Raw genomic sequence first — 27669 nt, forward strand, 5'->3', positions numbered from 1 at the left:
GACCCCAGCAGGCCTTGTCCACAGGCCACAGCCTGGCCCCTCCCTGGGACGCTGCTCAGGTCAGTGTCCTTGCCCCGGGAGGACCCTCAGCTTGGTGGGGAGGCCCAAACAATCAGGAACATAGCCACCTCCCACTGCCTTTTTTCCAACCCTGGCCCATCCCGAGTCCTTTGAGTTCTCAGAGCCCCCCGCTCAGGTCCCGCAGGTCAAGGTGAGCCTGGGGAAGGGGGCTGTCCCTTCATGAGCTGGGGTGGGAAGTCTTTCTTCCTTTCTTTTGTCTCCTGGTCTCTAGACCAGCAGGATTTTGTGGTTGTGCAGAGTCCAAAACTGTGCACAGTTTTCGGCCTGGAGTCCAAAAGGAGGAGGACCTCACATTCCTTGTGTCTGAAGAAAGAACTGGCTTGTTCGTCCCTGGTCCTCTCTGTCCTCCGGCCCTCCTGCCCAGTGCTGCCACCTGCTGAAGACAACGGCCAGGCCGCCTCCTTCCTGATCTTCCACCGCTGTGGGTCTCGGTCCCTCCTCTTCCTCTCTCCACCCGGAGAGCCCTCTTTTCTCTGACTCGGGCCCAGAACTGTGTCCCTGGGGTTGTTTCTGAGCGGGCAGGGCAGGACCATGGCTGGGAAGGATCGGGAAGCCCTGACATGCTTGGTCTAGGAAGCAGAGCCCCGGGGACAGCCAACGGACCAGCCACACTTTCCACCCCTTTGGACCCAGGGCTGGACCACGGGGAGAGGGTGCTGGGCACTGTGCCAATCACATTACGTAAGCAAGCAGTCTAAGAACAAAACAGAATAAAAAGTTGAAGCCATACGTGTTATTTGAAACCGGCCCAGACTGGTGCTGGGTAGCAGCAAACACTGATCGTCTCCTAAGAACAGTGTCTTCATTCTGGCTGGTTGTCAAAGTACTCCGACAGAGGTGGGGAGAGGCAGATGGGGGGGGGAGGAGAGAGAGAGAGAGAGAGAGAGAGAGAGAATCTGAAGCAGGCTCCACACTCAGAGCAGAGCCTGATGTGGGGCTAGAACCCACGACCCAGGGGTTCATGACCTGAGCCGAAATCAAGTTGAACCCTTAACCGACTGAGCTCCCCCAGGGGCCCCTACAAGGAGTTTTGGGAGGACAATGAACTCCATGCAAAAATCAGCAAGCACATGGGCGAGACCCAGCAGGAACAGTGGACAGCGGGCGGGCTGGCAAAGACCTGGCTCTCGGCCACCCCGTGTATCAGGCATGGACTGTGGAGCGCAGACTAATCGTGCCGGAAGAAATAAATACAAGCTTGGAAATATCTATAGGGCAGATGCTGACTCCCCCTCACTGGGGATTCCTTGTGGCCTTAGGGAGGCTCCTTTGGGACCTCTTGGGGAGCAGAGTCACCGGTGTCACAAGAAAACCCTGTCCTAACATTTCCCCTTTCCTGAGCCTTCCGCATGTTGCAGAGGAAGTTCATAGCTGTCTGCCTCATGTACAGCAGGACCCTGATGCAGCCTCCAGAAATGCATTAGGACCGGTCTCAGGTGCCCTTGCCAGGACGCTGGTCACACGGTCACAAGGGGATGCTCCTATGTCAGCGGAGGCCCCATACCCACTTTACGCTTTGCCCCAGCCCTTGGTCCCAGCGTGCGGGTCCAGTTCTACCTGACTTTGCCCAGTCCCTGCGGACACACGTTTGCCAGACACTGCAATTCCTTCCTCGGATAAGCTAGTCCCCTCGAGTCAAGACTGACGATCCCTCTTTGTCCCGACCCTGGTTGTTGGTCCGAAGGCATGAGGGTTGGAGAGAATGGGTGTGATCTTCTGAGAACGCTGCCGGAGGCAGGGGCTCGTATCTGCCAGTGGCCGGGTTCAAGTTCTCAGAGCCACCCCCCAGATATCCCCGTGCCAGACCCCAGGTGCCCCGATGTGGGCCCCGACGTGGACGTCAAGACAACGCATCTTCCTCGTGGTTCCGTGGCAGAACACACGGCCCGGAGCTCTCCGCCCAGTCCGCTGTGGCCAGAGGGAAGAAATGTTTAAGGCAATGCTGCCACCAAGATGTTAAGACCTCCAGCGCCACGTCTGTGTTCACCCCCTTCGCGGACGTTCCCCTCGGGCCAGCCGAGTCCACCCCCAGCTGTGGGGGCATCACCCCTGCATCGCGGCAGCTTGAGACTCAGCTGGCCGGTCTCTGCTTCACCACCTGAGGACCTTCTCAGGTGCCACGGAATGTGCTTGCTCCACGGCCACGGCACCCTGGAAGTACCCAGGCTTTTACAGTCACTCCCAAGGCTTCCCTCAACAAATAGGCAAGGAGAGTCTGGTGGCGAGCAGCCTAGTTTCTCTGGAACATTCCACATGGTACTTCCCAGGGTTCCCAATGGGATGAGCCTTAATTGCCAATGAGTGGGAACCCACTCACCTGTATACTTTGAACGGATGCTGGAGGTCAGCCTAGGATCTGATTTTAAGGGTGGCAGAGCTGAAAATGCGACAGGTCTCTTACACCAAGGATGGGGCTCTGACAGGAACAGAACGACCTGTAGGCACAGATGGAGATGTTTGGAAGGATGGGCCTGAGAATCATCAACCCCGGATTCCTGTGAGCCTGCTGCAGAATCGAGGGGGCCACCCCTGTCCCCGACAGTCTACGGAGCCTTCACCTGAGGCTGGTAACTTGCAAGGCGTCGCTGGGTCTCTAGGTCCGTTGAGGCCCTGCCTTGTTACGTCCCAGCTGATAAACAGGATTGAATAGAGCCCAGCAGGAAATGCAGTCCCTGCTCTGGGCTGGGGGGCTGGGAACTGCTTCCTTGCCAAAGGGTTGAGGCACCCGGTTGAAAGCCAAGCCGCTGGCTGACTGCAGAAGGGGCCTGCGGACGCAGCTTGAAACCACCAGGGCAGCGTGAGGTGGGGACTGCCGTGAGCCAGGTAGAAATGAGTGAGAGGGGATTTGTCTATTTGTCCTTGTGGCTCAGTTTTCCTTCAAGTATGTTGAAGCTCTTACAGATGCATAAACCGCATCTGTTATGTTATGTTCTCTTGATTAATAGACCTCTGCTCTTTTTATCTCTGATAATAGTCCTTTTTCTGACATCTATTTTATCTGATGCTTTAAGAGCCATATGGCTTTCCTTTGGTTTGACATGGCGTATCGTTTTCCATCCTATTGCTTTCGCTATATTATCTTCATATTTAAAGTGGGCTTCTTATAGATAGCATAGAGTTGTTGTTTTTTTAACCAAATCTGATGATTTCTGCCATTTCACCAGGGAGTTTAGACCATTTGTGTTTCTGTGATCATGTCCTTATCGCCTCTTTCATCTGTGTCATTATTGGTCTGTTTTAACTCGTTGCTTCCTCTTATCCTTATGGGTTCTTTTTTCCTATTTGTTGAATGCCTGATACTGGGAAATCAGATGACAGGAAGCTTATCTTTTTGGTGCTGGTTATTTTTATATTCTGTAAATTTTCTTGATTGTTGTTCTGGGAGGCAGTTAACTTACCTGGAAACAGTGAGATCAGTTGGGGACTTGTGTTTAAGTTAAGGACCCAAGCAGCATTTGGTCCAGGGTGAGTTTTCCCTGCCCCTGTGCATCTACGCCGAGTCAGGGAAACAGAATGTGTGCACCTGTTCACCAAAGCCGGGGCCAGGGACGTCCCCAGCAGCACCCTCAACCTCATGGCCATCATCAGTGGATTGGACAAGAAGTCTGCTAGACCCAAACAAGGGCATATGGTTCAGCAAAGGGAATGGATGGACGACAACTGTGCACAGCCCCCTGTGGAATCCCGCCAGTGAACTCTGCAAGATGCCAGACACGAAAAATCCGTGTTGGGACGTGCACATCCCTGCGGATGACGGCCGAGACAGGTGACACTCATTCTGGTGTTAGAGGACATCACGGAGCTTACCCACGGGGAGGACAGGAGAGGGATTACCCAGTGGGCTTCTCGGGGGGCTGACACATAAGTGCTCACTCTGTGCACTTACAGTCTGTACATATTTCTTCAACTACGTTACACTTCACTTTCAAAATTTGACTCACACAGTTTTATGGAACGGCTCCATGTAGAAATTGCCCCATCCCCAGATGCTGTCCCCGGATGTTGTCAGGGCCTAGACCACAGCCACGCCATCCAGCTTTGATCTTGTGACCTATGGCACAGCCGAGAGGGAGTGAGGCCCTGACGGTGAGATGCACTCACGAGATGTGCTCGTGGCTGCCATCGGGGGAACTAACAGCAAAGCCAGGCTGGCACCGGCTTCTCTTTTTAAACGCCCCCCCCCGGCCCCCGCTTTCCCTCCCTGGGGTCAGCTGCCCCCTCAGCACCTAACAACCTACCCGGCACGGCTTCCTGAGCAAAGCTCTGGCAAACAAGGCGGCCATCATCCTGGGTCTACACTGCGAGTTGTTGCTTAGCACTTCTCTTTCACGACACCTGTTTGTCTCTTCCTGGGACAGCCAACGAGCAAAAGAACAGAGAGACATGGGGCGTCCTCTCAGCATTTAGGAGACAAAGATCAGGGACGGCCCGTCAGAGTTACGGCAACGGGCAGCTGCGAAGGACCCATCGGAGCCACCTTTCTGGGGCCCATGTGACCATCTACGGAAAGCAGGGTGACTCCAGCCAGGAACTTGGTGAGGGAAGTAATTAGTAGCAGGAGGCTAGGGGACCGGGAGGGACACAAAATGGTGATTTCAAACTGCTAAAAAGCAAAAAACTCATTGGAAACCACTAGATGTAGAATTTGTTAAACAACGTAGGGGGACTCCCCATCTGACTCGGAGCCGGTCCCCTGGCTGGGAGGGCACGTGGGTGGGGCGACAGGGTCTCCAGGCAATTCGGAAGCCCCGAAGCTCCAGTCACGCCCAAAGCTGGAAGAGGTTTCTGAGGGGGAACGATCTGCCGCCATGCCGAACACCATGTCGCTCACGAATGTCACTTCATTTCTCAAACACACCTGGACGCAGAGACACGAATAGGAGCGAGGGAGGCCTGGGGTTAAGGATCTGCTGTCTCGAGAGGAAGGAGGGATTCCGGCGGTTCATCTGAGACATCTCTACCGGACTGCATGATAGGGAAGGATTTGGCACGACAGAGCCTGGGTCACAAGCCTCACCCCGAGGGTGTGGAGCCTCAACGACCCTCAGGCTGTGACCCAGAGCCATGGGCGCCCGCATCACCGGGGGCTTGTACACGAGGCACCACATGGGTCCCGCTGGAGAGCACGGAACACTTGGAGGGCAAGGACAGAGCCCTCCCTGGAAGGACCTTAAGGTCCACAGAGGCAGGAAGGGGCAGGAGCTGGAGGGCAGGTCAGAGGGAGCCCCTCGCCCAGCCTGAGTCTGGGAGAGGGGAGGGAGGCAGCTGCAGGCAGACAGCTGGTCAGCAGGGCCCCTGGCACAAAGCCACCGAGGTCCTGGTCAGGCTGGCAGGGGGCTGGAGGGAGGCACCTGCTGCCGGCCTGTCCCAGGATGGTACCTGTGGCACCTGTGAAGGTGGGTGGGGGCCACCTGCTCCTTGCACCGGGCCTGACACAGAGGGCCCTGGTGTCCGAGTCCAGCCACCTCCCCAAGGCCGGCCTCCATGGGCCTCACAGCTGCACTCCCTCACTGGTGGTGAGCCCCATCCCCGTCGGGGCCCAATCCTGGCCCGGGGAGGGAGAGGTAAGGAGCTCAGTGTGGGGGCTCAGGCTCCCCGACCCGGTGGGCCCAGCTCTGGTCTGCCCCAGGAGTCTCCTCCTGGGGTGTCTTCACTTCCATTTCTAGAAGCCTGGGCTTCAGCTTCCAGAGCATGGTGTCTGGGGCCCCATCCCCACCCGGAGAGCTGGGGGAGCCCTCGCCAAGTGTGATGCCCTCCGCCAGCTCCATTTCTGACTCTCCCTGTGCGTCCCATGGGTCTCCGTCCTTGTCCTGGAGAAAAGCCACGAAGCAGCTCAGGTGGGAAGTCCCCTGAGCCTGGCCCTGCTCTCTCCCGTCCCTGGGCCCCCCACCCCAGGCATGTGGACCAGGCCCGGCCGGAGGGCAGAGCAGGGTACTGAGCGAGCTCAGGAGCTGACTCCCTATCTGGCAGGGCCTGGCACTGGGCGCGCTGCAGCACAGGCTGGGGGGGAAGGCGGCTGACCTAAGGGCAGGATGTGCCCCTGGTTAGGAGGGAAAGTACCCACTGGCCCGGGGGGGGCAGGCTCTCTGATATCTTAGATGCCCCCCACTTGCTGTGGGGGCTGGGGAGGGCCTGGTGGGTTTGACCTAGAACCTACTGTGAATTTCGTGTCTCCGTGTTCTGCAACCGGCTCAACAGGTGAGTTGAGCCGACTTTCCAGGGCCGGTCCTTTCTGTCACCGTGCAGGTGCCCTTGCTGGGGTGCACTTCCGGTCTTGGTGCTGGGGCACGCCCCCCACCGCTGCTTGCCCTTCCTTCTGCTGGGACCCTGCGGACCTCCGGACCCCCATGCTGGCCACACATTACAATCGCCTGGGCAGCTCTGGAAGAACAGCTTCTGTCTGCTTTGGCCTGAGCCAACGAACTGGGGATTTCTGTGGTTGAGGACTCCAGGTCCTCCAATGAAGGTCTCGAGGGGTCCGGGCCCAGGAGTCCTGCTTTACTCCTGTGGGCAGTGGGGGGCCCCTGGGGGGCTGTTCCCGGGCGGTGTGTGCTCCTCCTCTTCCCCTTCCCCCGGGTCCAAGGTGCCAACAGTCCCTTCTGGGTCACACCCACAGCTGCCTGGTTCTCTCCGCTTACTTTCCTGAGCCTGAACGGGTGGCATTCAGACTGGGTCGTTTCCTTCTTGACCCCTGTGTTTTGGGGTTCGGCTATAATGTCTGGGACAGTGTGTGTTCCTGTACACGGGCTGTGTTCATTTGCCGGGGGTTTGGCCCTGCAGGGGCCCTGCCTCTGTCATCACGGCCAGGCTGGTCACTGGCTGGGCTGGAGCCATGCCCTCCCATCTGGGGATTCCTCCTGCCTCTCGGTCTCTGGCACTTTGGCAAGGATGTCCACTGGTCTCAGGGGCTCTTGTCTCCAGCCACTGTGTGGTCGCTGCTGGTCCTGCCTCCGAATGCTGTCCTCACTTGTCCCTACCCTCCTCCTGTCTGCTCCCCGCCCCTCCCGGGCTCTGCTCCGGGGCACCCCTCAAGATTCCTCACCCCGATGTCTGCCCTGAGACTCTGTGCTCCATGCCTGGGACCCTCGATGCTTCTATCCTGGACGCACCCTCCAGAGACCAGTCCTGTAAGGTGTCTCACCCTATGGGGACTCTAAAGAGGGTCTCATGAATCCAGTCACCTGGTGGACCGCAGTCCCAGCCCAGCACCTGCCCACTTACGCCCACCCCCAACCTGGTCCCTGCTGGCTGTGGGCACCTCTCTGTCCTGGGGACAGGACGGCTGTGACTAGGCGGGCCCAGGTGGCAGGGGGCTCTGAGGGTGGGGGCTCCAAGCTGCAAGGGCAGCGCGGTTCTTGGGGGGCTCCTTTGAGCTATGAGGTCTCCCCACCCTTCCTTGCCATGTCTTGTGTGGCTCCTGCCCCTTCCTCGTGTCTGTGACCCTCAGCAACCACCTGCCCCTCTCTGAGCCTCAGTTTCCCCATGTGAAGTCACAGGGTGGGCTCTCCTGTCCCAGGAGTAGCTGCAGGATCCCCCACGGTGGGGTCAGACCAGGGCCAGGCTCTCCCTCCCCTTGCTGACCTGACTGTGCCCTGGTGCCCCTGGCTCACCCACCCCTGCTCCATGACCTGTCCCATTGTCCTCTCTGCGGGGTAGGGTTTTACTCTGCGACACTCCCCTCAAGCTTGAAGAGGCCTCCACCCTCCCTGAGGAGGGTCTCCAGCCCTCTCCACCCTGACTGCTCCAGGAAGAAACACAAGCAGCACCTACTGGGCCAGGACCATCCAGGGCTCTCGGCCCGTAGTTCACTGAAGGCAGCACTCCTAGGTCCTGTGTCCCAGGGGCCCGTGCGGCCGAGCCGTCCCCCACCCCTGCGTCCTGCAGAAGCCCCATCCTCGCCTTCCCTTCCTGTAGGGCCCAGCCTGTCCCTTCCTCCCAAAACTTTGGGTACTTGGCCTCTGATGGCTACTCCAAGCACTCACCTGAGCCTCTCCTGCCTCCCTGGAGGCCCCAGACCCTCCTTCCAGGGCTTCTGGATCCTTCAGGCGAGTCTGAGGTAGGGGTTGTAGGTTCTGACTTTTGGGGTGGTGGTGAGGCATAGTGGGGGTGACATGGGGGTAGGTGGTATGGTTTCCCTACCTCAGTGACTTGCTCAGTCCCTGGGGTACCCCTGACTCTGGCAACTGAGACCTGACCTTGGGGCCTGATCTAGCATCTCCTGCCAGGTGCTGGGGACAGGAGGGTGTGGGGATGCCCGTGACCCCTCCAGAGTTTGGAGACCCAGGGTTCCACCTAGAATCTTCTGGGGAGTATCCTGGGGTCCAGCCTTTGAACACCTTTGCCCAGGCCTGGCCTCTGAGGAGGAGTGAGAGGCCAGGGCTGTGCCCCGCTGAGGGCCCAGGTACTTTCATGGAGGCAGGACTGGGGTCCAGCCACCGTGGCGGATGAGCTACGGGGCCCCACGAGGCATTCAGACATGGGTCCCGGAGGTTGTGGACCACCCCAGGGGAGGATTCCCTTCACATAGGGAGGAGAATGGTTTGGTGATAGAGCTCGCCCAGCAGGTCCACTCAGGCTCCACCCAAGGACCACATGGCCCTTCCTGACCCGAGATGGGGACACTGAGGCCCAGATGGGGACACTGGTGTCCTGTCCATCCCATCCTAGGACATTGCTGCCACCTCAGTTCCCCACCTCCACCACATCCACCCTGGACCTGCTTTTCTTGGGTGTTTGGGGGGCTCAGAAGGAACACCTGCTATGCCAACACTGGACGGCCTCCCCCCTCCCTGCTGGCCCACCGCCTGCGTCCGGGGGCACAGAAGCCACTTGCCTGGACCCACGCAGGCTTGGCCTGGGAGACTCGAGCAGTGACCTGGCCTGTCCCCCTTCTCACTCTCGTGCTGGGGAGTCCCCGTTGGGCTGGGAGTTTGGTCTAAACATACTGTGGGGGTGGCTCCTGGCCAGACTCTGGGACCTGGGCCTGCAGAGGGAAGGTGGCTCCCAAGACTGGGTGCTGGTCACTGTCCCAGCTGGCCACCACCACCTCCGGCCTGTTTGCTCCCTCCTCCCCAACCCCTCTCCCCCACCACCTCTGGGGCCCTGCCCTAGTTCAGGCCTCGCCTCTCGCCTGTCCATTCCTGTCTTCTCCCTGACTGCCCACCCACGTGGCCTGGTGTCCTGGCCAGCCCGTGGCCCCTCTCTTCAGAGCAAAGCAGCTCTGCGGGTCCCGGAACCTGCCCGTGGCTCCTTCCCTCTTGGACACGTGCCCGCCACTTTGGCTGCCTCGGCCCCTCAGGCCTGGCTGGGAGGACCCCACCTCCTCCAGGAAGCCCTCGGTTTGCCTCTCCCTCCCACCCGCACTGGCCTCTCTGCGCCTGAACAAGCACCCCCACAGCCTCCCCTGTTCCTGGTGCTCAGCACGTGTGCCTCTCGCTGGGCCATTCTGGGTCCCTCCCCGGTCGGGTGCTGTTCCTCCCTGCGTGCAGGGCTCTGAGGCTGCGGCCCCGGCGGCCCCACCTTTCCCTGCAGAAGCCACATCAGGGCAGGCAGGGGTGTGGCAGCGGTTGGGGCTCTTCGCCCCAGACTTCCCTAGGGCACACCCCAGTGGGCAGTGGTGCCGACACCTGGGGGCTCAGCACCAGGCCCACCCTCCCCCCACCCCCCAGCTCTCAGCACCTTCCGAACCCCGCCTGGAGTACACCCTTCCAGGCTGCACGGACGCCAGGGGCCCGCTGTGGAGTGCTGGCTGGGCCAAGCCGGGGTAGGGGGGTGGGGCAGACGAGACCCCCAGGGGCCCCCTGAACAGAGACCCCAGCCCTGAGGGCCTGCCATCTGGGGGAGGGGAGTGGGGCTGAGGTCCTCCACGTGGCCCCGAGTCCACGTGACACTTGCCTGCCCGAGAGCCTTGCTGTGGCTCGGGAGCCTCGCCGTCAGGAACACACGTGCTCCGGCTGGTCCAGAGACACCCCGCGCGGCTCCCAGGCCGTCACCTCGCTGGGACCGAGTGCCTGCTCCGGTTGCCAGGATCCTGTCACCTCTCTCTTCCTTCACGTCCCATCGGTGGTGTAACTGCTCCCACTGGTGGAAACTCTGAGAAAACCTCTCAGGACGGCTTCCTGCACCGGCTGCGCCTTCTGTCTTTCCCGCGAGGGTCGTCCTCCTTGGCCTACGCGTGTTCCTCCCGGACCTCCCACGGCCCCTTGTTTCTGTGGGGTCGGTGCTGATGCCCCCGATCTCACGCCTCCTTTTCTAATTTGAGTCCGTTTTTCTGAGTGCATCTAGTCAAGCGTCTGTCAAGTGTGCTGCTCTTTTTTTTTTTTTTAACGTTTTATTTATTTTTGAGACAGAGAGAGACAGAGCATGAACAGGGGAGGGGCAGAGAGAGAGGGAGACACAGAATCGGAAGCAGGCTCCAGGCTCTGAGCCATCCGCCCAGAGCCCGACGCGGGGCTCGAACTCACGGACCGTGAGATCGTGACCTGAGCTGAAGTCGGACGCTTAACCGACTGAGCCACCCAGGCGCCCCAAGTCTGCTGCTCTTTGAAGGAGCCAACTGTAGGTTCCACGTCCGGGTTTTCCCCTATTTTTCCATCCTCCGTGTGTACCTCCTCCCTTCTCCTGACCCTGAACCTGGGCTGTACTTCTCGCTCCTGAAGTCAGGTCCGCTGGCGGACTGGTTCCCCTTTTTCACACGGCGCTTGCCGCACAGCACCCCCTCGGCCCTGCTTTCCCCACACCCTCACACCCCACTCTGCTGTGTTGTCCTTTTCGCTGGACTTGAGCTGGTCTCTGACTTCCCTGTGAGCAGCCGTGGGGAGGGGCTCAGGCGCAGGGGAGGGTAGAGGCTTCCGTGAGGCTTGCACCGAGTCTGGGAGACCGAGGAGCCAAGGGCCTGAAGACCACGGAGTGGGCCCCTCCCAGGCCTGTGGGAGGCTGGGGCCAGGGCCCCAGGGGGTGTGTCAGGGGCTGGGTTCCTGGGACAGATGCTGGGCCGAGTGGGGCGGCTGAGGGGGGGTGCCTGGCAGGGGCCGGGGGCAGAAAGGGGAAGGGGCGTTGGACACAGAAGGGCCTTCCCTCAGGTCCCGGTGACAAAAGTTTATCAAAGGACAAAGGGAGTGATATGTCATGATTCCCAGGTGGAAACCGCCCAAGAGGAAAGGGGTCTGGAGGGGCTCGGAGCAGAGGCAGGGGTGCAGGGGTCCCAGGCACAGGAGGGGGCACGAGAGACATGGGACGCAGTCTGAGGCTCCCTGGCAGGCTCCCCGCTTCATCTGCCCTTGAATTTTGGGTCTCCACCACCCCCCCTCCCCCGGCCCCAGGAGGCTGGTGGGGGCAGGCTCCAAGTGCACTGCCCAGGCAGCCCTGAGCCTGAGCAAGGCCGGCCCGGTTCCAGCACCAGAGTGGATCAGGAATGGCCCAGGAATCCCTGCGTTTCCTGGGACATTTCTTGAAGACACCCCCTCACTTGTGTGCCACAGACAGAAGGGCCTCCCTTGGAAGGTGGGGGAAGCCGGGGACTGCCTGAGGGGCCCTGGGTGGGGGTGGGGTGGGGTTTGGGCAGAGGCCAGGGAGGGAGGCTCTCCCCAGCACCAGCCAGCTCTGCCTGGGCTGTGCTCACCTGGGGACAAAGAGCTGGCTCACAGGACACTTGCCCCAAGATCTCCAGGCTGACGGGGAGGCAAGGCGGAGGCAGTATCAGCCCAGCAGGTGGAGACAGAGAGACCTGGTCCTGTGTCCAGGGCCCCAGCCCCATGGCTGCACAGAAGGGCAGAGGACCCTGCAGGGCCTGTGTCCCTAGGCCTGAGCCATTCTGGACCGGGACCCGGTGGTCAAGCTGGAGGGGGTGCCTGGGCAGGGACCCTTTCTGACCGTGGCCCCAGGACCGCAGACTCCCCAGTACCCGTGCTCTGGCCCCACATCCTGCAGGCAGGGAGGGACCCATGTTTTACCTGCCCAATGGCACACTGGGGCATGGAGGGGTGCTGCCTGAGGCCCCCCATGCGGCTCAGAGTCCAGCTGTGTCCTCGGCCGAGGCCCGGGCATGGATGGGGCCAGGACTGTTTGTCGTCTGTGCCTGGGGACCTAGCCCTGTGCTGTGCCCTGCCCACCGCAGACACAGGCTGGGCTCTGCTGTCGGGGCGGACCGAGGCTTCCAGAAGGAGATTCCCCACCGAGGCCCCACTGCCCACCAGGAGAACTATGGTCAGCTCAGCCTGTGCCCCTGCAGGTGATTAAGACTTTCTCTCCAGTAAGGGGGATGGGACCTGCCTCAGGGTGGGGGTGACACTGTCCAGGGAGGTCCCTGAAGATGGGAGGTTCGGGGCTCATCGGGGGGGTGGGGAGGGACTCTGGGTCCCCTGTCCTGTGAAGAGAGAGGGAAGGGCCTGAAGGCCAAGGCCAGCCCCTGCCTGTGCTGGGAACTGAGGTCTCCTAGGGCGTCAGTAGCAAGGTTCCTGATGTGCTTACCTGTGGGGATTGAGTTTGTTTCCACGTTAGGAGGGAGGCGACCGTCCTATGAGGACAGAACCGGCCACACGTGAATAACCGTTACTCGCATGTGCCTTTAACAAAGTGACGTAGCGATGAACGTTCAACTCTCCCCTGTTGAGTTGTTTCGGTTATGCACCGGAAGCGTCTTCCAACGACCGCCCTCGAGCGACAGCCACCCGAGTCGCTGTAAGTAGTGACCTGCGGGGAAGGGCTTTCCGCGGGTAAAACAGGCCCAAGAAGACCCCAACCCAAAGTCAGCAAGACTTTCAGTGCATTAGAAGTTTTTCCCAGAAATTCTCTCCCGCCACCAGACAGTAGGCCGATCCGCTCTTTATATGGTTTCATTCGGTTTCCACGCCTGGGCGGCATCACAGCGGCGAAGGGTTTCCTTCCAGAGACATGCTCCCCCGGAGAAGACAAAGCCAACCCTCGTCAAAGGGTGTGTTGCAGAAAGTGCCCCCACCTGACTCTGTGTCCCCTGGGAATGTGCTTCCCCGGAAAGAGCCAGGAGGCAAGGGCAGCGTCGCGAGGAAACGGGGAGACGCGCTGGAATAATTCCCACAAGGACAAATATTCGGAACAGAAAATGAAAACCATTTGCCCTCCATTTTCCTGTGCGGAAATACCATGCAAGCCCCTCGCCCGGGCTGGGCTCAGGTCAAACGTCTGGGTACAAACGCAGAAAGTCAAGTCTCCGGGTCGGAATTTACGCTGTAAAGGAGGTTGAGCTCCAGGCCCAACTATTGGGTCCACGTGCCTACAGTCTGAGATTCCCAAACCTCCAGACAAAGCCCATGGCAGCGCGCATGTGAGGGAACAGTGGTGTCCCCTCCTGGAACGTGGGCACACGTGATCGTGGTCCTTCAGCCCCGCCCTCCCGGAACAAGTCAGGTCGGGGGCCCCAGGGACCCCCTCCATAGGCTTCACAGGCACCGTCCTTTCAGGTCCCCACGTGTTCTGCGTGAAATCTTTCCGTGAAGGCCTTGGGAGCAGTGGGGACGCTGAGCGTGCGTGACCGACACAAGCCAGGACACAGGTAAGGACCCGGTTCTGGAGAAGGTCCTGCGCGCAGCCGTCCTGGCGAGCTTGGGCAGCTGCGACAGCGCAGGGGGGACCTGGGCCGGCGCCCTGCTCGCGGCCCCGGATCAGGAAGCCTCTGGGCTGGCGGTGCTCTGCCCCGAGGCCATCGAGGCCGGTCCCGAGACGCCCCAGCGGGGATGCGGGAACACGGGGGACCCGGGACATGGGGACCTGGGGCCTCGGGGGCTCAGGGGCACGCTCAGCGACCCGTCGGCCGCGCCACCTCCGGCCGCCGCGCCGGGACGGGGGCGGGACCCGCGGGGGACGTGGCGGCGCCACCCTTCCGGGGCCGGGCGGGGACTCACGCCACCGGGCCGGACGACGGGGGCGCTGATCCGGAGACCCGGGGCCGCCTCCGCCCCGGCTGCGCCCCGCCCTGGGTCCCCGGGCCTGGCGAGGCCTATCCGTCCCGGGGTCCTCGGCCCTGCGCGGCTGGGGCGCGGGAAGCGTGGCGGCGCAGGAGGAGCCGGGAGGCGGAGGGTCGGCCTGGGGAGCACGGTGTCCGGGGGCGGGGAGGGGGCCGCGACTCTGGTCCCCTCCCCACTCCAGCCTGCAAGTCCGGGAGCGACCGGAGGGCCGAGTGCCCCGTGGGCGGCCTGGCCCCGAGGGGGCGCTCCTCGCAGGCTCCCCCCTTTCGAAGCAGGGCCCACGGGCTCCACGGCGAAGGCCCCCTGCCCCTCGGTGAGCAGCTGGCGGAGGGACCACCGCGGCCACGAACCAAACCGAATGAGACGTTTCACACAGCGGGTGTGCGGAGATGAGCCCTGGGGCAGATCTGGGCCGCCTCTTTGCTTCTCCTCCACTGGTCGTTCCAGAAGCGCATACGTGGTCAGACACTGGGTGTTGGACCCCTTGAGATGCTCCCAGTAGGAAGCAAGGGTGACCGCTTCTCCACCTGACCTTGTCACCAATGCCGGGCTCCCAGGCAGTGACCCTGGACGGAGAGCCCAGCATCAGGAAGAAATGCCACAGGAAACACCCCTGGTGCCAGGGGGCTCCCTGGAGGGACAGCCCTTCTCTGGGCCTCTTGTCATAGAGGCAGAAGTCAGGGAGATGGCCATGGGGGACACGTGTGGGGAGTGTCCAGGTGTGGTCCTGTGCGTGATATCTGTGGGGCAGCTTGTCATGGGGGGGGGACCTTCTCCAGCGCCCTCACCCCCTGCGTGGCCAGCAGGACAGACGGAAATCTAAATACAGACGGAAATCCCCACCAGTCTGTCGCCCTGACCCTGGTGACTCCAGGACTCTGCAAAAGCCAGTATTTGTATTTAGTATCATGTTTGCTTTCCACATCCTTCATCTTTTGTGTGTAATGTCATTTCTCTATGTCTTTTTATTTTATTAAAAAAATTTTTTTAACGTTCATTTATTTTTGAGAGAGGCAGAGACAGGATGCGAGTGGGTTAGGGGCAGAGAGAGAGGGAGACACAGAATCCCAAGCAGGCTCCAAGCTGTCAGCACAGAGCCCGATATGGGGCTCGAACTCGTGAACTGCAACATCGTGACCTGAGCCGAAGTTGGCCGCTCGACCGACGGAGCCACCCAGGTGCCCCTCTCTCATGTCTTTCATCTACTAATCCGACTGGCTGGAAATAGAATGCCTGTGGCTCTGCTTGTGGTGGCCTGGCCCTAGTCTGTTCAGCACCTCTTTGGACCACGAGGGTGATCTGAGCGGATGATGGGAAGCCCCATAAAGGAGCATCCCTCCAGAGAAGCCGGCACTGACTGCTGCTGGCGTCCTTAAGGACCTACCCACCTGGGCTCACTTGATGTTCATTGTTCAGCTTGCTGTTTCCAGGACTTCTAAGGGAGGTTCAGTTTAAACCCAAACCTCTGTGAGGACCAGACCCTTGTTACAAATCTTAGGGAAAATCTTTTGCTTTTGTCCTCGAAAGAATACTGGACGGGAAGAGGCGCCTGGGTGGCTCAGTCTGTTGAGCGTCTGATTTCAGCTCGGGTCATCGTCTTTCACTTCACGAGTCGGAGCCCCGCGTGGGGCTCTGTGCTGCCAGCTCAGAGGCTGGAGCCCGCTTCGGGTTCTGTGTCTCCCCCTCTCTCTGCCCTGCCCCTACCAGCTCTCTGTCTCTCTTTCTCTCAAAAATAAAGAAAAGCATTAAAAAATTAAGAAAAAAAAGAATACCGGACAGGACAATTTTTCTCCCCTGCTTTTGCGGATAGTTGGAAAACGTTCAAAATCACTCGTTCACTGAGGATATGGGCCTTCTAGGAGGTGCAGCTCGTGTGGGGGTTCTGCTCCTAACTGGGAAGCTTATATAGCCTCAAAATCTTGCCATCTGTCTCCATGACGCCCCAAACCCTTGATGACGGAGGTTGTGAATTCCCCAGGGCGGCTGCTTACCGCTACCACTTTGGTTTTCAGCGGCTTCTCTGTTTGGGCCATGTCCCTTTTTCCAACATCGCAGCTATGCAAGAAAGCGTTTTGTAACAGTTCATTCAGAATTTCTAGTCTCGAAGGTTTCTCCCAGTTATCTCCCCTACTCTATGGGCAGAAAGGGAGGAACCGCTGGGCTTCGGGCTGAGTGAATGCGTGTGCATCCACGCTCTCGCACTCGCTGGCGGAGGCCGTCCACGCGCGTTTGCGACATTTCCAGCAGCTCTCAGGGGGCTCCGTGCGTGTCCCCCACCCGGGGAGGTTTGCACAGCTGCTCTCTGCAGATGCCGTGGCCGCTGCTTTGTCCCCAGGAATGCTGTTTCTCCTCTCTGCCTGGAGGTACTAAGATCCCAGTTCCTCCCAACTGGGAAGAGACCTGGAGGTCAGAGAGTCTCTGTGGGCTCGGGGCCTAAGGCTCAGAGGGTTTAAGACTCCTTAGCACGATAGGCTGAGATCATGAGACAGGCCAGGAGACTGGGGGACGGGGCGCACCGGGCACATGGTGTGAAGTTTGCTCCTGCAGGCCCCCTCCCATAAACGTCGGGGCCTCGGCTCCCACTGGAGACAGATGATGGATTGACTGGTTTGCCTACCACTGGGCAGGTGAGTCCAAATGTGGGCTGTAGGATTAGGACGGTCCATAGCGCAGCCCTCCGAAGCCATCCGCTCCAACTCAGACCTCATCTGTGATAAGGTAATAATTTTATTTATGTTTTCTTGAGTCCCTTGGACTTCTCTCTCAAGTGTCTGGGTCTTGGGCAGGAATAATGAAAGTGTCATTGCCTGGGCTCCTTCACATCCCTACATTAAGCCCCGTATTATTCTCCGCCATGCTCCCCAGCCTTTTGGACACAGCCAGCCTCAAGGAGCAATTGTGTAGTGAAAAAGTCATATAGCAGGATAATTAGGGTCTAATTCAGAAAGGCAAGAATTTATTCAGTTATTCAACAAATGGGGTCCGTTTTGCTGGGATGCATCATATGGTTTCATAAAATTCAGGGTGCCATGCAAACTCGCACAGTAAAAATCACGCACTCCAGGGGAAAGCAGAGTCGGGTCTGGACACTCAAAATGTTTCATCAGCAACACATTTAAAAACAGATAGGAACCGGGGCGCCTGGGTGGCTCAGTCGGTTAAGCGTCCGACTTCGGCTCAGGTCACGATCTCGCGGTCCGTGAGTTCGAGCCCCGCGTTGGGCTCTGTGCTGACAGCTCAGAGCCTGGAGCCTGTTTCGGATTCTGTGTCTCCCTCTCTCTGACCCTCCCCCATTCATGCTCTGTCTCTCTCTGTCTCAAAAATAAATAAACGTTAAAAAAAAGAACAAACATTGTTAAAAAAAAAAAAACAAACAGATAGGAACCTAATAAAAAGGATAGCACAGTGGAATACGTTAAGTTGTTATTTTAAACACATTAATACAATAAGAGATATGGCCCTTTGTCTCAAAGGCCCAAAGAGCAGTGGACACGGGGAGGGTGCAGCTTGCGGCCCGGGAGACGGGACAGCTGGAACACCCGGCGGGGGCGGTGCGCTCACGGCACGGCAGTCACGAGGCATCTGGGGGACGCGTGAGGGGAGCGTCTGTGTGTTCTGTGTATTCCCACACACCTCGGTCCAGCCAGTGCCGTTTTCCACGTTTACCTCGCAAAGAAAATCGCACAAAATGCAAAATTCACGCTATGCGGGCCTGGCTCCCGCATTCTTCAGTCGTGCTGGAAAAACTCATTTCCAAAGCCTGTGTCACGGCAGAACCGTAGTCGTGGATTGTGCCAACCACATGGGAGGCACTGATATCTGTGCCAGGGGGCTAGCAGTGAGCGGTGTCGGGGGGCTAGGTCGTGGGAGGGACAACAAGCAAAGGAATTCAAAGAGTGTAATGGGGGCCCCTCCATTCGTAAGTGGAAAACTAACCCCCAAAGTCTGGCATTAGGTGGGCACTTCGGGGAGTGATAAGGTGACGGAGACCCCAGAAAGCTCCCTTGCCCCCCACCATGAGGACACAGTGAAATAACAGTTGTCCGCGAACCAGAAAACGGAATCTCACTGAATCCGCCAGTGCCTTGGCCTTGGCCTTCCCAGCCTCAGAACGGAGTCAGAAATGTTCGCTACGTCCCCCAATCTGCGGTAATCCGTTCTATCAGCCCAAGTGGACCGGGGCGGCAGGATAGTAAGTGACGATCTGCGGTAGGTGGCACTGCGGTAGTTCCCCACGGCCTGGGGGCTTTTGGACAGGAACCTGCTGTGTCACCAGTCTCCAGGCCAGAAGTCCCAGATCAAGCTGTCGGCAGGGTGGTTCCTTCCGTGGGCTGCGGGTGGAGAATCTGTTCCGGGCCCCTCTTCCTTAGCTTCCGACGATTTACAAGCCTCTTTGGCTTCTAGAACACCAGCCCGACCTCTGACCTCATCTTCAGGTGGCATCTCCCTGTGTGCACGTCTGTGTCCAAGTTGCCCCTTTCAGAAGGACGCTGGTTATATTGGATTAGGGGCTGTCCGTGGTCCAGCGGGACCTCAGCCGATTACACCTGCAACGGCCCTGTTTCCAAATGAGGTCACATTCCGAGGTGCGGAGGGCTGGTGCCAATGAATATGGTTGGTACCAATGTGCGTTCTGTGTATTCCCAGAAGTAAGTGACATTTGAGCAAAACACCTAAAATGAGGGAGTGGGCCATGCAGACATCTGAGGGAACAGCATTCCGGGGGGAAGGAACAGCAAACATAAGATTCTGGGATGAAACGCAGACTGGCACGCTGAAGGAGTGGGGGGAGGATGGTTGTTGTGTCTGGAGGAGGCAGGGAGAAGAGGGGTGAGCGATGCAGCGAGAAGCAGAACGATTCGGCGATGGGAAATCCGTCAACTCTGAGTCATAAAATTAACAGCATTAAAGGAGAAAAAGCTATACATTTATCAGAGAACAACAACAATGACAAATCTCAATACAAGTTCTAAGGTATAAATAGACTAAACTTTCCTTTTATGATGAAGGATACCCATTACAGGACAAAAGGATACATCATATATTTTGTTTAATGTTTATTTATTTTTGACAGAGAGAGAGAGAGACAGAGCATGAGCCGGAGAGGGGCAGAGAGAGGGGGAGACCCAGAATCCGAAGCAGGCTCCAGGCTCCGAGCTGTCAGCACAGAGCCTGACATGGGGCTAGAACTCACCAGCCGTGAGCTCATGACCTGAGCCGGAGTCGGACGCTCAACCGACTGAGCCACCCAGGCGCCCCAAGGATACATCCTTCAATGGTATGTCGTAAAGGCATTTCTGTCAGTCGGAGCTCTGTGGTTCAACATCGATATTTTGGAGTCTGGCTAAAGCAACAAGAAAAGGAAGCGAACTGTGTACTCACCACTGTTTGCAGATAGTATGTCCCCCCGGCCCCCCCGGAATGAGGCATTTTCAAACTGTTAGAATGGAGTCAGCTACCTTTTACGCCCTGGTCTCGTAGGCTGGGAGTCCACCGTTTTGGCCGTCGTCGTCGCTACGGAGCCCGGCTGCCCCCGGCCTCCACTGCCCGCCACGCCCCCTGCCATCTCCTCGGGGCTGTCCGTTGTCGCTGCTCGCGGGGCTGCTGGAGCCCAGGTGCTGGCACACGTGCAACCTGGAAAAGGGAGGGACTTTGCGGGCAGCCCTGGAACGACGAGGAAAGGGCACCAGCGGGCGCGCGTGCCCCTCGCTACCGCGCACCAGGGGACGATGCCGGGGTAGGACGCACACCGCTCCCTAGGGTACTCGGGCAGCAGTGGCAAGTCAAGGACGCTCTCTGGCATCAGATCTCCCCGCTCCCCCGTTTTCCCCTTCCAGGGTCCCCATTCCTCATCTCCGAGGTCACCTCCAAAAATAAACCATTGGCCCACAAGACCACGTCCCATGTCATAGCTTCTGCTTTTGGAGAGAAATCGAATTAAGAGAAGTGACCGGGGCGCCTGGGTGGCTCAGTCGGTGAAGCGTCCGACTCCGGCTCAGGTCATGATCTCGTGGTTCGTGAGTTCGAGCCCCGCGTCGGGCTCTGTGCTGACAGCTCAGAGCCTGGAGCCTGCTTCGGATTCTCTCTCTCTGTCCCTCCCCACTCATGCTCTGTCTCTGTCTTAAAAATAAGTAAAACATTAAAAAAAAATTTCTTTTTTTTTAAAAAAGAGAAGTGACCCTAAGAAGCAGAACTTCTGAGTAAGATTCTAAGGTAGATCACACCCTCAGACCCCATTGGAAGGACGGTATGGCTGGTGGTGAGCGAGCTGGTGATGAGCCTTGGCCTGTGGCACAGGGACAGTTAACTCAGGGGGATGGATTAAGGTGTGGTGCAGGGGAGGTGGGGCGTGGTTCTGTGTGGCAGGGGTGGGGTTAGCGTGCTTTCCTTAACGGCTTTAAAAGCCTGAACGAATACTAACTTGACAGGCTCAAATTAGCCCACTGTCGGTTCAAGATACTCTCCGAAAATCAGCCGCCCCTGGCAATATCAGGGCCCCTCATCGCCTGCAGGCACAGGGCATTTTAGGATGAAAACCAGGTCCAGGATTCCCCGCAACTCATGATGTCGTTACTTCTCTCTTCAGTCATGTATTTAATCCCCAGTTCGACCAACAAGGGTGTTTTATGTTAATCAAAATAGCAAATTATCATACTGTCCATTTCTATCATATTGTCTGTTGGAGAGTCTCTTTCAAATTACTTGACCATACTTTAATTTTTTTTAAATGTTTACTTATTTCTGAGAGAGACAGAGCACGGGCAGGGGAGGGGCAGAGGGCACGGGAGACACAGAATCCCAAGCAGGCTCCAGGCTCCGAGCTGTCAGCACAGAGCCGGACGTGGGGCTCGAACCCACGACCTGTGAATCATGACCTGAGCCGAGATCAGACAGTTAACCTACTGAGCCACCCAGGCACCCCCTACTTGACCATACTTCATAGCCTCTTGTTCCTTGCTCAAACTTTTAAGCTTCTTTTTTTTATTTCTTTAAACACATGAAACATAATTATCTCATCTGTCTGATAACACCAATGTCTGCAGTTTTCCAGACGTGGTTTTCTTGTCTGTGTTTCCAACGGCTCTCATTCACGGTGTTTTTTTCCCTGTGTGTTTTGTGACTTTTCAGCAGCAAGTTGCCTACGTTCCCTCCAAAGCTATCTGTGGGAAGCTGTTGAAGCCTGCCTTGAGCTTGCCTCCCTCCAGTGAATATTTGCAGTTATCCTTTTTAAAGATGCATTTTTACTTTTGTTACTTGCGGTCAGAGAATGTCTCATAAGCCTTCTCTATTTAGAAAGCGAGTTGTCTGTTGTGTTCCATATATAATTAATATCACAGGTCAAGGGTGCTCTGTGCACCGTTAATAGAAAAGCATGTTCTGTGACCACAAACACCAGTGTGAAAGATGTATCCCGTTGTCACTTAAACGTCATCTCTGAGCCTATGCTGCCGGGAGCAAATTCAAGCTCAGTCAGAACTGGGGCCCTGTCCCCTCCCCCCCCCCAAGGGCTACACCAAAATGACCGAGATCAGTGGCACCCCGACACAGGGAAAGCGTAGTTATCTCCGCTTTCAGCCCAGGCCTCTGGGTCCCCCTCAAGTCCTAAGGCACCTGTTTGTGCCCGAGTACAAGGTGAGTGGAGTTTACTCAGGTGGACGACCCCAGGACTTTCTGCCCAGCCGCCAGGGTCCCCTCTGAATCAAGGAATGACAAGAACGCTGCCCGAGAGAGACTGGCAGCAGCAGGGTCCGACCTGGAGGACCCTCTAGAACTAGGATGACCGCAAAGCCCTGTTGCCAAGGACCCCGCCGGTCGATGCTTTGCGGCCGGGTGGATGGGTGCACACTTTCATTTTCAAAAGTGGCCAGTTTTGACTGGTGAGTTATGTGGTCCCTCTTAGGTCAGGAGGGCATGATGGAAAGCCAGGGAAGGTTTGAGAGAGGGAGTAAAATGTGAGTTACATTTTACAAAGTTCATTTGGGCTTTGGTCAAAGGCAAAGGGGTCTGGAGGGGGCCAGAGTAAAGGCAGGGGCGCGAGGTAATCGGTACTCCGCGCACAGAAGTCGGCGGGGGAGGGAGGAGGGGTGCAGGAGTCACTTGGGACCTTCAGTCTGAAGCTCCTTCGCAAGTTTCCCCTTCCCTGGGGTCCTCCTGGTCTGGGGAGGGGCCCCAGCTGCGCAGCCCAGCCAGGCCTGACCTAGAACGAGGCCAGCCTGGCTTCCGGCCACGGGGCTGGCTCTGAAATGGTGGAGAAATCCTGCGTTTCCCGGGTAGACATGGAAGGGATCAGGTTACCTTCTAGTCCCGCGGACAGAAGGGGCTCTTCTGGGAAAGGGGGAGCGGAGGGCAGGGACTGTCGGAGAGGCCCCAGCTCGTCGTCAGGTGGGGAATGGGAGGGAGGCCGAGCAGGGCCTGGCAGCCTGGGGACCCGCCGTGAGCGAGGTCGAAGGGGGGGCGGGGGGAGGGGAAGGAGAGGTTTGGGACGTGGAGCTGGTGGGTAGGGCGGCGCCGGATCGCCCCAGGCCGGAGGCGGGCCAGACAGTGGGGTAGGGAGCGGGGCGAGAGGCGCGCGGGGCCCGGACTCCCGGGACCCCCGTCTGGGCTGGGGGAGCTCTTCTCCGCCGGGTCGCAGCCGGCCTCCGCGCGCCCGCCCCCCGGGCCCCTTCCTCGCCTCCGCGTCCCGCCCCGGCCCCCGCCCCGCCCCTCCCCTCCTCCCCTCCCGCCCCTCCTCTCCCCTCTTTCCCTGCCCCTTCTCCCCGCCCCCGCCTCCGCGCGCCATTCCTCGCCGTCCTCCGGCCGTGCGCCCCGCCAGCCGCGTCTCGGCCATGGCAGGCCTGGGGCCGCGACCCGCCAAGGGCTACCGGGTGGTGCTGCTCGGGAGCGTGGCCGTGGGCAAGACGGCGCTGGCCACGCAGTTCGCCTGCGGCAGCTTCCCGGAGCAGTGCGAGCCGTCGGTGGAGGAGCTCTTCAGCAAGGTGATCGAGGTGAACGCGGCGCCCGCCCTGCTGGAGATCGTGGACACCGTGGGCGCCGAGCACCTGGTCACCCTCAAGGACCTGTACATCAAGAACAGCGACGGCTTCGTGGTGCTCTACAGCGTGTGCAGCGAGGCCTCGTTCGAGGCGGTGCGGCCGCTGCGGGAGCGCATGGGCCGGCTGCGGGGCCCCAAGGCCGTGCCGCTCGTGCTCGTGGGCACCAAGGCCGACCTGGACGCCGAGCGCCAGGTGCTGACGGCGCGGGGCCGCGCGCTGGCCCGCGAGTGGCGGTGCCCGTTCCTGGAGGTCACGGCCAAGAGCAAACTGATGGTGGACCAGGTGTTCACGCAGGTGGTGCGCGAGGTGGAGGCCCTGGCCCCGCCCGAGGAGCGGGCCCCGGCGCTCCCCACCCATGCCCAGGACACGTGGCCCTCGGAAAGATTCATTGGCTGACGCGCAAAGGTGACTTTTTAGTGTGTTCGGCGCGTTTCTGATTTCTGAAGCTCAGTCCTCCTTCCCTGCCTTTTTAACGAAAGTTTTCCGGCCCAAGACAAGTGATGATGGCTTCTGTGTCGGAACTCAAACCAGCGCTTTGGACTGTTGGCCTGAAAACTTTGGCCACTTTGTTTACCTCTTACAGGGCTCTAGAAAACCCAAAATTCGTATTGTTTTCCTGGACGGAGAGTCCCAGCCTTTTCTTCACATGGGATTTGTTACAGGATTCTCTTTTTTCCCCCTTTTGATAATTAATGCCTTCGAATGCACCAGACCTTTGAAATTGATTGAGGAACATGAACTAAAGACTTTAAGCCTTGGATTCTGTGAGGTTTTCATGTGTTTCCCTCTCATCCGCAGCCTTGCATTGCAGCAGTAATATTTTCCTCTCTGTGTGTTTCTAAATATAGTTATGACATACACAGCGTTGGTTTGAAAGGGATATTGTATACCCTGGGAGGGGAACACGTAACTGCTCACACACAGCTCAGCCTGCCTTCAGCTCTGTAATTGACATCTAGTCGATGTTGAATCTGTACACCGGGTGAAAATAAAGTGATTTTAAAAGGTGATAGTTTTAAATATCTGTCTCTCTAATACTTAAAGCTACAGTTTCTACAGTTTGCACGCACGGTCTCTGCTCCTAAGCTGTTTCCCAGGAAGCTCGTTAGGAACCAGAGGGAAAATGGCTGCATCTGGTATGTGTTTCTTGTTGCCAGCGTAGGTGTGTTTTTGTCTCTGCATGGTTTACAGTGACATGGGGACTCCAGGAGAAGCAAGCCGTGTTTGAGTCTTCTCGTATAGTTTTCACATAACGAGGCAAGAAAAGTTTTCTTGCACCCGTTTAAAAACATTATGGTTTTGTAATTTGAAGAATTACATGAGTTGCGTGTGCTTTTTTTTCATGTTAACACATTTTTCAAATTTAGGAACCTAGCCTTACCACTTAAACGTCCTTCTAGGAGAAAGTAACAAGAAAAACAAAATTAAATAAACAAGAATGCTCAAAACTATGCCAGGGATCTGAAAAAGTTCATTTTGTTACAGGGAAGTTATCTATACAGTGATGGTTATACGGGCTCTGGGAGCTTTATTTATATTATATGTGTTGGGTGAACAGAAGGATGGATTTTATTTTAACAGAAAAAGTGTAAGTATGTTAGAGCCTGTCAGTGCCTGACAGCCAGTTCACCAGGGGAACGGGCTAGGCTGGGTGACACCTGTCTTTTATCTTTTCCTCTGTCCCTGGGCCTCGGGGGAGGGAGGTGTTGGGCACTTACTTGTGAAGCCTTGAAGTCCAACCTATTTACTCTCTCCTCTGACCCTCTGTGTTCTGGGGTCATTCCTCCTGGCTGAGTTACCCACATCCCCCTCCAGGACATTTCAAACACAGGGAGGAAGGGAGGGGGTCCTGCAGAGTGGTGAAGGGTGGGGGAATACCTTCCTAGTCTCAGGTGTCTTCCTCCAAAGCTGCCCCTTCCTCTGCCCGAACAGAAGCAAAAACCCAAGACTGTTACTGGAGTGGATGTTGGGCTGTGCAGAGAAAGCACGCAGGGCGTGAACAGTGTCCTGTCCCCAGCCATGAAAGCAGGGCCCCCGAGGACTGCAAGCTGAGTGACCCTCTGGGCCTGCCTGCCCCTGCTTCCCACCAGCCCTGTCTTTCTGACTCACCACCTGCTTGCACTGAGGCCTCCTGGGAGGTCTTGTGTCCCTGAATCCCTGTGCCTCTGGAAGATCCGTTCAATCCAGGAAAAAATTCACAAATAGCCATTTCTTCGTTTAGATTCCTAGGACCTCCTCAGACCCTTCCACTCAGATCTACATTTTGGCTCAGAGCCCAGGGTGTTCCTTGCTGACCGGTGAACATAACAAATACTCAGGCCCACACGATCGGCTCCTAGGACCTCAGGAATATGTTTGAAGCCGTTCTCTGCGCACGCAAGCGCGCATGCAAATACATGTAAAATTCAAGACCGACATACCCGATTTTCTTTCTCTTCCTCCATTTCACGTGTCTAACTTCCATATGTCACACACAGTTGCCTGGAGTCCCTCTGGAGTCAAGTGCAGCCTAACTAGAGTGAACTTGAAGCAGCAGATATGACTGCTTGTCAGGTCCGGGTGCCGTGGTCCATGGAGGCACTGCCTGGTGGGGGCGGGGTGGGGGGGGTACCTGAAACGGGCAGCCTAACTCACCAGCCTGCAAATGGTGTTACCATCTCAGGTCATTCACAGCTGGGCCCTGGGCTGGGGGCCACGTGCGTGCTCAGCATAACTGGGGCACGTGAAACTGGTTTCCCAAGTGGCTGTGACATTCCCATGCCCTCCGGCATCCGATGCCCGTAAATGCCCTGCAGCTCAGAGCACCTGCAGCCTCCCTTCTGGCCCGTGTGTTGTGGGTTCGTCTGTATCGTTCAGATCGCTGGTGATGCTGAGAATTCTCTGGGAGGGTTTCAAATGACATTCGATTTCTTCTCCAGTGAAATGCCTGTTCTTTTCGTCAGCTTTTAAAATTGTGTAATCTGTCCATTTCTTCTTGGTTCTTGGAGGTTTTACTCTGTCTCTGGGGTGGGCAGCCTCTGGGATGCCTCCAATGACCCCACCTCCTGGTACGCATGCCCTGTGTGACTGCCTCCCCTTGAGGGGGGGCAGGACCTAGTGACTCTCTTCTGGGAATACAACAGGACAACAGTGATGGGAATGTCACTTCTGAGATTAAATTCCAAGCCACTGACCTCTGCCCTGCTCGGCCTCCTTCAGAGCCCTTGTTCTGGAAAGGCAAGCTGCCGTGTTGGGACTAGCCTGGTGGAGACAGCCATGTGGCAAGGAACTACTGTCCCAACCGGCAGCTATTGAGGACCTGAGACCTGCCCACAGCTCCTAAGTGAGCTTGGGAGGGGGGACCCTTTCCCAGATGAGCCCTGAGATCTGAGCAGCCCCCGCCAAGCCCTTCCCACAGCCCGTGAGGGAGTCTGAGCGGAGCCCCAGCTGAGCCGCAGAGGCTCCTGACCCACAGACACTGTGAGATGGTGAGTGTGTATTGTTTTACGCCAGTAAGTTTTAAGGTAATTTGTCATGCAGCCACGGACAACTACTACAACTGTTTGGTACCTGGACTAGGGTGCCGACATACAAATATCTGAACCAGGCCGTGGGCAGAGCCAGGTGGGATTCTGAGGAGTGTTAGGTAAGCACTGAGGCATCCTGGACAGGCCTTTAGTGGAAAGCTGGGCTTTGAGGACGCTGCCAGTGAGGGCGCACAGGAAGTGAGGAACAGGGGTCTTGTGACATAATGGCAGAAGCGTGGCCACCTTGTCATCTGCAGTTGTGTGGGGAGCAGTGTACCCGCTGCAATCCAGAAGCCGATGGGTAGATTTCCAGGCCGAGTGCAGAAGAAGCCGTCTGGCCTCTTCCTGTGCCTTATGGTTTCATTTGAGCAGAGAGACAGGCTGAAGGCACTTGGGAAACTAAAAGGAACCGGTACCTGATAGTTGTCAAAATTCGCAGTTTCTCCAAAGGACAAAAGATGCTAAAATTAAGAAATGACTTCCCGGGGAACATCAAATCCGGGAGAATTGGTCTCAGATGAAGCCAGGGGCGCCTGGATGGCTCAGTCGGTTAGGCGTCCAACTTCGGTTCAGGTCATGATCTCACGGTTCGTGGATTCGAGCCCCACGTCGGGCTCTGTGCCGACAGCTTGGAGCCCGGAGCCCGCTTCAGATTCTGTGTCTCCCTCTCTCTCTGCCCCTCCCCCACTCACGCTCTGTCTCTGTCTCTCAAAAATAAACATTAAACAAATATTTTAAATAAAAATGAAGCCAAGGGTGTGAGTACGTGAAGCCCTTTGTCAAGACCTCAGAAAGATCAAAGGTGACAACTCAGAGTACTGTTCAGTCACATGACGGGCCTGTTAGAAAGATGAAGATGTACCCCACAAATCCTCTCTCCCAAAGACAGGGCCTCTGGGAAACCTCAGCAGTGCCCCTCAGCCATCTCAGGAGGAGCCCAGCGTAGAGCAGGTTCATCTCAAAGAGCTTTGTGGGTGCACCTTCTTGCTAACGGAGCGAGCCCAGTCCCCAAACAGATTTGTGCGCGTATCTTTTCTATTACAGAGTTAACCCCAAATCACAGGAGATCCACAAAGTTTTTGAGAAAAAGTATACCAGTCCAAACACGAC

The 27669-nt window shown here is 57.6% G+C and overlaps 1 protein-coding gene and 1 long non-coding RNA gene across 2 annotated transcripts; both read left to right on the plus strand.

Annotated features, from left to right (window-relative positions):
- Positions 1 to 19257: 19257 nt before the first annotated feature.
- LOC147579664 (uncharacterized) lies at positions 19258 to 21321 on the plus strand. The gene is made up of 2 exons (XR_015251989.1): positions 19258 to 19299; positions 21150 to 21321. It is a non-coding gene; the product is annotated as an uncharacterized LOC147579664 (long non-coding RNA).
- Positions 21322 to 22806: 1485 nt separating this feature from the next.
- Positions 22807 to 24063, plus strand: LOC112856442 (ras-related protein Rap-2c-like). The gene has a single exon (XM_025920003.2). It carries the CDS (start codon positions 22847 to 22849, stop codon positions 23447 to 23449), a length of 603 nt encoding a protein of 200 aa, XP_025775788.1. The 5' UTR covers positions 22807 to 22846; the 3' UTR covers positions 23450 to 24063.
- The last annotated feature ends 3606 nt before the right edge of the window (positions 24064 to 27669 follow it).

This window comes from Puma concolor, chromosome B3 (assembly GCF_028749965.1).
Source record: "Puma concolor isolate L17-30 chromosome B3, mPumCon1.1.hap2, whole genome shotgun sequence".
Classification (NCBI taxonomy): Eukaryota; Metazoa; Chordata; class Mammalia; order Carnivora; family Felidae; genus Puma; species Puma concolor.

Excerpts from the sequence above, each read along its gene's own strand:
- LOC112856442 (XM_025920003.2), top strand. The coding sequence starts at position 22,847 with ATGGCAGGCCTGGGGCCGCGACCCGCCAAGGGCTACCGGGTGGTGCTG.